Source organism: Tubulanus polymorphus, chromosome 1, assembly GCF_964204645.1.
Source record: "Tubulanus polymorphus chromosome 1, tnTubPoly1.2, whole genome shotgun sequence".
Classification (NCBI taxonomy): domain Eukaryota; kingdom Metazoa; phylum Nemertea; class Palaeonemertea; order Tubulaniformes; family Tubulanidae; genus Tubulanus; species Tubulanus polymorphus.
The window spans coordinates 26,607,000-26,616,737 of record NC_134025.1 but is presented as its reverse complement, the minus strand read 5'-3'; the positions used below and the strand labels follow the sequence as shown (position 1 = coordinate 26,616,737).

Sequence of the window (9,738 nt, the reverse complement as noted above, 5' to 3'; positions counted from 1 at the left end):
GATGTAATATGGATGGGAAAGATGGAGGAGAAGGGTAAATCTGATGTCAATTCATACGTCTTAGTTGTAGCCTACCAATTAGTGTCCGGCCTCCGGGCAAAATGAGCCTCCCCTCGGACCTCGGTGGTGGGCTCGCACAACACGGGCACTTTTTTGCTACTGGTTAGTTTCAAGGTACAAGTTTAGTTTATTGCTTCAAAAAAGATATACAATTGACCGGCAATGTATCGATGTTACCCACGGATCGAAATATTTGATATAGACGCAATTATATATCCCGCTTTTCCACGAGGTTTTTAGGGAGTCTGTGAGTGAGATTTTCAATAAGCGATGATTGACTGCGGAATCCTCTTCTGTTTCTACCTGATTCAAATTCAAACTTCCCAACGAATGGCTTATGCTACCTCCCCCGCCACTTCGGGGGGAGGCGGCGCAAGAAGTTGCAAAATTCCTTTCACTGTTGAATCATCCGACTATCTTAAACACTCATTTGAATGATTTATATATTTTTTTTCAGATCTGTATCTTATCACTTTAAATTACTTAGTAGGCAACGCAAATTTCTACGGTATTTCTTTTAGTGTGCGGTATACAGGCGCGGATCCAGAGGGGGTTAGGGGTCGTGACCCCCTGCTCAGCTACCAAAACATTTTTAATCGTTTTCTTGAAGGAGTGTACTCAAGACAAAGCGGGCGAAACAGTACTACATAATCGGTACCATATCATCTTATGTTTGGCCAAACATGTCGTACAGGCCCCCTTTCAGAGATTTTAGTCAGCGGTTTAACATAAACATGAACCCCCTCCTGGAAAAAATCCTGGATCCGCGCCTGGTATAGGCTGACCAGGCTATCACACTTCATATCAATCCACATGATGTTAAAACTAATGCCTTAATTGCGAATTGATATTCAACTCAAAGAGAATACCAGCAACTAGGCTATTGATAATCGGCATTGGTCCAATCATGGACGTAACGGTAGTACGTCCATGGTCCAATCCATTCTACGTTGGCGCAAAAACGCTGAATATCATAGGGAAAGATTAACTAAAAGAGAAACATTAATAAGCTGGATTATTCTTACCAAAGCTGTGTCTATTCTGTTTGTCAAAGACCGTTTATCCATAGATCAATCTCATGCATGCGTGTTTATTCAGTAGAAACTATGGAAGCCGATGATAGTGGTTCTCGAAACGCAGTACGTGCGATACCAAGCTGAGAAGTAACACCACTTAACGAACTTATTGGCTTTGCTTTTGCGTGGGACCCATCATCACCCCTTTGCATTGCAGTTCATTATGTAACCAAATGGACGGCATCACGCTGTGGACGTTATGGGTACGACAGAATACAAATCCCCCACCTCAAAAAGTATATAGCTGTGTTCATACCGTCTAGTATTCAAAATCCCTACTTCCCGAAGCAAACATATAACAGAGCCGTCGGAAGGAATTTTTCAGGGGCGAGGCTTATTTCTGAAGGGTGGTCTGGGGGCCCTCCCCTAGAAAAAATTTAAAAATTCAATCGCCGGAGATGCGTTTTGGGACCATTTCACGGGCTTATTCACAGAAGCATGAGAAGCCGTGAGCCAACCACCCAGGACAGAGAACGACGAGCTGCTACGCGGTACAATGTGCTTTTGAAAATATTTTTGTTAAGCAAAATAGTGGGGCGGCTTCGGCTGCCCCTGCCGCCCCTGTTCCGACGGCCCTGTATAAGATGATATTATATATACATTAATTCAGTCCAAGGAAAATACTGGACAAGGACATTCCGTGACATATATCGTAATTTACTATTATACGCCAAACGCTCGGAAATGCTACCACTCTCAAAGTCAACTACGATAATTTTCACGTAGAGAATTACTGTACCTAACTTCATTTCTCTCGTACGTGAGTTCAACCATGTGACTCTTACGTTTTCCATGATTCAATTTTGGAAAACTGAAATCATTACTCACGAACCATTTATTATTTACAGAGTCCTCGGAGACGTTTGCGCAGCGGGCAACGTCGGGCCCCACAAGCAACACCGCAGGTGAATTTTGGAGAGGACAAATTAACGTGCGCGCGGTCACTTTGATCTACGAAAACTCGACAAACAAGACGCGAATGGTTTCCACGTAAAGGTATTATTGGTCAGCGGAGGAAAAGATGATTCGATTAAAGCTCATTATGTCCACTCAAGACTAATTCTAAGATTATTCCACGACCGCTAACCACAATTAAATAACGAGAAAACGAAAAAGGAGTGGTTTAATGATGAAAATTCATGCGTCCGCGTCGAACATTATTGTTTGCAAGACCACGCGACCCCGCCTTTATCTGATTGTGGTTAGCCAGTGGCAATATTTCAGATTTTGAAAGAAGTTTCTCCTAACAGCCTTCGACAAAGGCTTATATATATATATACGTATAACAACCCTCAATAAAGATAACGAAATATAAAAGTTTTCTTTTTGTTTTTTTAACTTTCAATCAAATGATATGAGAGATATGTGAGATAGCTTTATTGGAAACCTTTTCTTTTCTTTTCCCATGAGAGTACGGCTTTTGATGAGTAGGACAGCACCGGTACATGTCGGAACATCTTGTTATATATGCGTGAAGCACTTTGATTCATCTCAAGAGTAAAGTAGAAATGATGTTCGCATTAAGTTTGCAAGGTGGTCGTTGTTGCATTCGTGTATATGCACTAATTCACCCCACCGGGTGTTTCATTGTCGGGAAACGTTTGAGTAAACGAACCCCTTGTCGGCGAAGTAAAGCTCACTAGAACAGCGGGTTACCTGCATTTTGAGCGCTTTGATCCTCCGATCATCCGATTCGATGTCTTCCACTTGTTGTCTTTGCCAATGCTTTATCTATTTGATTTAGTTACCTGTAAATTACAACGAGAATCGGCAACATATGCACCATTATCCCAACTCTGCAGGCTACTGTGGTCTTCTCGGCGAACGGATCGGTTCTCAACAACCGCGGGTTCATTTCAAGAAAAACAAAAGCTCAGCGATATATCAAAGAGAATAGAGTTAGCTGGAGGAATTTAGGCGTAAGTGATCCTTTCACTGATTGGGTGGATTTTCCTCAGCCAAGTCGCTTGTTGACAAGCGCTTAATTATGTAAATAGAATACCTTTGATGTTTCCGACATATCAAAGCCCCGATAATGTTGCCCGTTGAAATCTTTCAATAACTAAGTACCAACCTTAGCCGAATAATTGGAGAAATAGGTGGATATGCCTCCAAGTGTGTTCGTGGTCAAACGCGATTCTTCGACGATAATCATTAATAATTCGGATGATACAGACATCGGAATCGTTGGCACTTTTCGGCGGCGGAGAAACTTCAAACGAGTTACTTTACTTAAAACAATAGAAACAACAACAACATTTTGACATACAGTTTTTGTTACCATTTGTTTTGCTGTCCCGAAGAAAGTACCGCTACATTGATAACAGTCAGGATGAAAATGCGCTATTACATTCACTATTACTTATAGACGCGCTAGTTGGACTAGAAGCAACAGAAAACTGTGTCGTTAGTAATCTGGAATATTATTGCGTATGAAAATTACATCAATAGTGAGTATGAAAATCATTCGAAAATTCATAGTTATTTGGCTACACGTCAGTAATTTCTTTCCCCAGAAAAATAATGATAGAAATCATTGAATTTTAGGTTTGTGATGTTTATTCAAAATTGAAAAACTAACTGAAAAAATTTAATTTTGACAACGAAGAAAAAGTCTTTAATTTTTATTCAATGTTTCTATGAGAGTCTCTAGATAATCATACGTTGATTTTGGCTGATCAAATTCGGATTCGAATTTAATTTTTAAGACCAAATCTTAACAATTCATTTGTAAAATTGTATTGAAAAGCTTTCGGTGATCCTTAAGGGGTCGGCGAAGTCAAAGACCGTTATTGAAGAATACGCGACAAAATGCTAAACTCAAAGCAAATATGCTTTGGCTGCAAACAAACCTGCCCGGCTTCTTTGATTTCTTTGATGTCCGAAATATTCCATTTGTAATAAGTTAGTTTGATACATGTTCATTGCTTCATCGAAATTATCTTTTTTTCTTGAATTTGCATTTACATCAATCCTTTTAAAAATCGACCAGGAATTCAATATCATATAATTGTTTAGATATAGTACGTATCGAATTAGCCGTTGGATATTTTCAAGGTTGTATGTTGTTGGCATTTTTACGATAATCAGTTATCGTTCTATTTTTCATGGACCACGTTTTTAAAGATAGATTCCCGCCTATAAGTGTGAACCGATTTCGTTGGTTCCGACTTTGGAATGCAGTGACGTAAAACTTATAATAGCATTAACTGGATTACGTATGATGAAACAAGATTTTCATTATCACCGGTGCGTAATGTTTTCCTCGGAAACAAGATGATGCCTTTAATCCGACATCGTGTTAAGATCTGAGACGAATTGGCCGCGAAAGTCGAATCAATACGAGGCACTGCGAGAGATCATTCGCGAGGTTCTAAATCGTAAAATATATCATGAAAAACATCTGATAATCGTTACATTTTAAAACATCTCATAATCTCATAGATGAGAAAGCTTGAACAGTATATTCTTTCTATTGCCAGCAAATAGATTGTCAAAATTGTTCATTTTCCCCATGAATTGAAAAAAATATTATCTTTGATGGTTCCGAAATAAATAACAAAAGGAATCGATTTCAACTTTCATATACTGCCGTATATCTATTTCCTATAATATACAATTCAAAAAAGGCCTCGTTGATTATCTTTTTCGGGTTGTGTCGGTGAACTTCAAACGACTCGAAATAATGAGTATCAGTAACATTAATTTCCACCGTTTGACACGTTCATTAGTGACAGTAAGTACGATTACTGTGCCTTTAAACCAATATGATTAACTGTGAGATAAAACGATTTCAAGGCTCGGTCGCCAGAAAGCGCGTCAATCGCTAAGAAATATTTTAGTATTTCACATGCTGATTCAGGAATTATTCCGATTTGATAAATAATGCTCGACGCATCACTTTACCTCGGAGAATTTACTTCGTTTTTGCACTCGATGGCTCTCCAATACATTTTCTTTTGGTGCCGTTGGGCCCCAGTTTCCGAGTAAAGTACTTTTTGTTGTGTGTAGCATTCAATTACGACTGCGAGCCTCTCGTCCCCACGTAAGGTTGCGCATTGTCCGGTTTCGCGTAAAAACTACGTTTCAAGTGGGCGTCTGATAACATTTCAAGCGTGCACAGAAATAAGGTGATTTGTGATCGTAGCGCAGAACGCTCAGCATCGAATTTATTTTTTTCTCGGCGATTTCGTTTCAGGCAATGCAAAAATTCGCGCCTTCACTCGTCGCGTGTGTTAGTATATTTGTATTTGTAATGACCGATGGTCACCCGACAGGAGGAGGCACAGAATTATTGGCCAATCTAATCAATCAGAACGTTTTGTCGAAAAAAGATGGAAACGTCCTCGAGATTTTGCGAAATCTCGTGAAAAACGCGCAAAATTGTGGCATCAAGAGAATTCCTGACATGAAACGAGTTTTTTTGAAAAACACGACTGTAACATGTAACGATGGATCACCATCTGGGTAAGTTTATAAATTTACAGAATGGTACCGAATTATCAAAGTACGTTTATTTTTCTATGATGATGGATTTTATACCGGTGAAAAAGAAATTCTTTTTCTGTCACAAAATCTATTTCTACCCAATTTGGCATAGCATATCTACTTAACGTTTTCAGTTATTACATCAGAAAGTCTCACGGTAGCCACAAGTGGATCGTGTTTCTGGAAGGTAATACGACATTATAATCTAGCGAAATTACGAAAAATCGTAAAATTCGTTAAAAAGACACGTGCTTATTATACCTGAATTAGTAATTTCTTTTGTTAATTCACAGGTGGGTGGTATTGTTTTGATAAAGCAAGTTGCGCTGGACGTTGGATGAACATGCGAAAATTCATGACATCAGCGGAATGGCCAGAAACTCGTAAAGGTAAACAAACTGAAATCTATCATCATCTTATATGGGATTATATTCCAATTTCGTATAGAATAGATTACAGCAACGGAACAATCAACAGTTTCTAATTAATTTTGCGAGAGTTCTTGAATCGAACGTATGAGCGCTTAGTGATTCCGAAACTTTATTACGCCATCTATTAGATTACGCTTGTATTAAGCTTGTGGCGAATTTAGACTAGGTGAATTTCTTCGGCGAATCCCGCCCGCGATTCAATTCAGTAGACCAAGGTTGACACATTTAGGCGAATTCGGTGAGAAGATAGATTCGCCGAATGCATTAACCCATCAAATGATCAAATCATTCAGTATGCATTTACGCCGAATTTATATGCTCGGAGCAGGCGACACACTGTGATCATATTTTAAATTCGGCGATGATATATACCACTAGCATGTTTAATTTGCCGGGACACTTCATTGAAAATTGGTTAGCCGAGTAGATTCGCCGTTGAAATTTGCCTATAGACTGTCACAGGCTTAGATCTTAGATCCAATTTGAATGAAATGTGTCTGATTAAAATGAAAAATTGCTAATAAACGCATTATATATTAAAAATCGCGAGTTTCTATATGATACAATTTTTCGTAGGGCGAGGAATATTGTCGTGGGATCCTGAAGACAATCCGCACTATTTTCATTCAAACGTTGTGTAAGTGACTATTTTGAGTATATCATGGATTCACATATTTCCAGAATCAGTTAGTAAAATGTTTTTTTTTTCAATAGTTTGATACCTTATTGTTCAAGTGATTCTTGGAGTGGTACACACATCACAACACGACAAGGTCAGTACGATTCTATTACTTGTTGGTTATTTTTTTCGTAAAAGACACAACAATCGGTTATATTATATGTAACTGTAAACCATATGATGAATGTTCACGTCATCCTGTGTACTGAAATGCGAATGATATGTTTTACAGGGGAATTTTCTTTCATGGGTTCTCTTATTGTGAAAGAAGTCATACGTGAACTGATAGGAGAGGGGTTGTCAAGCACGAAAAAATTACTTCTTGTAGGCAGCAGGTAGTTTTTTTCTTATTCTGTAAACTTAGTTAATACTGTCAGATCCCTTCATATATTCATACTGAATTGTTTTGTGTGAAAATTGAATAAAATAATCAATTTGTACACGAATATTCTTTCAGCGCCGGTGGCACTGGTGTATTGGTGAACCTCGATAGTGTCACAGATCTCATGGCAGAATTGGCTCCAGAGGTGGAAGTCCGGGGTATTTCAGATTCTGGTTGGTTTCTAGATAACGATCCATTTAAACCAACTACGTGTTCAGACGCCCATATTTGTTCCCCTATCGAAGCTATAAAGAGAGGAATGGAGTAAGTACTTATACACACATACATACACATCTCAAATCTTTGCGGAAGAAAATGTCACATAAATTATAGTAATAGACAATAAGATGTTTTATGTTGATGATCACATTGCACCGGAGTTCGATACTGTTATAAAGTAGTTTGCCGTGGGTTTTGAAAGCTCGCTGATGTACTTTCACATTAAGACCTGTTTTGATTACTTGGAGTACGGATCCGCCTCTTTCCGTCCTCAAATACTTTTCTTGAAAAAATCCGCACTCCAAGTAATAAAAAGAGGCCTTAACGTTGTGAAATCACCCGTGAAATATTGTCAACTTTATTTTGTAGACTGTGGAGCGGCGAAGTTCCAAAAAGATGCGCAGAAAGATTTCCAAATGATCGCTGGAGATGTTATTTTGGTTACAATATTTACTCAACTTTGCAGAGTACGTACTTTTTGAACTAGCTGATTTTAAATATAATATGAATAAAACATAAGGTTATTTCATACATTAGATATTTTTACATAAAAAACGGTGTTATTTGTGTGTTCTACAGCTCCTGTGTTTGTTATTCAACATCTATTCGATGAAGCTCAAATAACGGCGGACAATGTAGGCCCACCAGTTCATCCCAATCAATGGCAATATATTCATAAAGTTGGCGATCAAACCAAAAAATCTCTGCATAATGTTTCGTAAGTACATGGAAATGAATTCGTTAATGGATTTATTGTCTGAATCAAATAGTGAATATTAACCAGATGCTGAGTGTTTCTGTCAACCACTGCAATAAATATGGACAGACAGTTTCAAAGCACGTAATCTTTCCATCCATTCATCACTTAAATTTTGACTTTTAATGGTATAATTTTAGGGCCGTGTTCGCTACAGCTTGCCTTTCGCACATGGTTCTTACAAGAAGGTAGATTTTGGAGTTTTTTTAATGAAAATAATGGACGAATCTGAAACCCCTGTTCTGAAACTCCTGAATCTGAAACCGGTAGCCGGCTACTGGTTCCCGGTTCCCGATTCGGCTCCCGATTCAAAATGGTTTTGAATCGGGAGCCGAATCGTGAACCGGGAACCAGTAGCCAGCTTCACAGGGGTAATCTGAAACCACTTTTTCCAAATTCTGTCAAACATGGATAAAAAGTTTCACAGAACAAAAACGTATTTCCTTGATTATTTTTCAGTGACTGGCAGAACCTGGTTATCGGAGACATCTCTTTACCGAACGCGATTAAATGTTGGGAGCATGGTCATCATGAGCCGAACCACCACAAAATCCATGCAAAAACGCGGTGTGTATATAATATCTGATCGTGTCACTGTTCAGGGAAACACGATAGAACAAGTACATTGATATATACGTGAATATCGTTTCAGAACCAAGTATCTGTCCACGGAAGCGGATAGTCTACAAGGAGATGACCCAAATCATTCCAATAGACGTCGTAATTATGGACGTAAACGAAGACGTCACAATCGCAGGAAATTTAAAGGCAAGAATATATAGTTGTATCATAAGCCTCCGTTGAGTTGAACATGAAATAAAGAAATCCCCTTTTAGGGGATCCCCTTTTAGGTTGCAATTACAACGTAAGATGCACAACCAATCATTTATCCCGATAATCCAACTATTGTGCGTTGATAAACGCGTTAAGATCAAATCGTGTAATTTTGTTACTGTCACATAACCATGTTTTGTTGTTGAGATGCAGTCTATATGTATCATGAGTAACCTCACAATTCGAAAATTTGTTACAGGACGACGTCGCGATGCTCGGTCTCTTATCAACCGTCATGAACAACACCATTGGGATCATCATCGACACCGATGCAAACACCATTTGGTTGACACTTGCGCCTGGCCGCAATGTAACCTTTCATGCCCAAAAATCAGGAACCCATTTACCGGTGAAGAAATGGATTTTATTGACCTGCTGATGCAGTTTGGATTAGATCTGTCAAGTATTGCTAACGCTTTGGGTATGGACCTACAGACACTAATGTCAATGGACCACGATGTGCTTCTCCAAATGCTTATTCAGCAGAATTAACGGAATCCAGTGCAGATATTATACAATAACTCCCGATGATGTCATTACAGAACATCGTGTGTTTGAAGTTAAGTCTATTATAGACGATTCACATGTTTTGTACAATCCATGCTAATTAGATATATTATATATATATATATATATATATATATATATATATATATATATATATATATATATATATATATATATATATATATATATATATATATATATATATATATATATATATATATATATATATATATATATATATATATATATATATATATATACACTATTCTGACACTTGTGTTATCCGTACTTTCGAAAAAACTATG

At 38.0% G+C, this 9,738-nt stretch overlaps 1 protein-coding gene across 1 annotated transcript; it reads left to right on the top strand.

The window, feature by feature from the left end:
• Nucleotides 1-1,309: 1,309 nt before the first annotated feature.
• LOC141914928 (palmitoleoyl-protein carboxylesterase notum1-like) lies at nt 1,310-9,418 on the top strand. The gene is made up of 15 exons (XM_074806275.1): nt 1,310-1,372; nt 1,985-2,041; nt 5,335-5,603; nt 5,759-5,811; nt 5,918-6,013; nt 6,632-6,692; nt 6,770-6,828; nt 6,967-7,069; nt 7,192-7,380; nt 7,705-7,802; nt 7,915-8,053; nt 8,233-8,280; nt 8,552-8,661; nt 8,768-8,868; nt 9,128-9,418. The coding sequence occupies exons 1-15, from the start codon at nt 1,310-1,312 to the stop codon at nt 9,416-9,418; spliced, it is 1,737 nt and encodes a 578-aa protein (XP_074662376.1).
• Nucleotides 9,419-9,738: the final 320 nt, after the last annotated feature.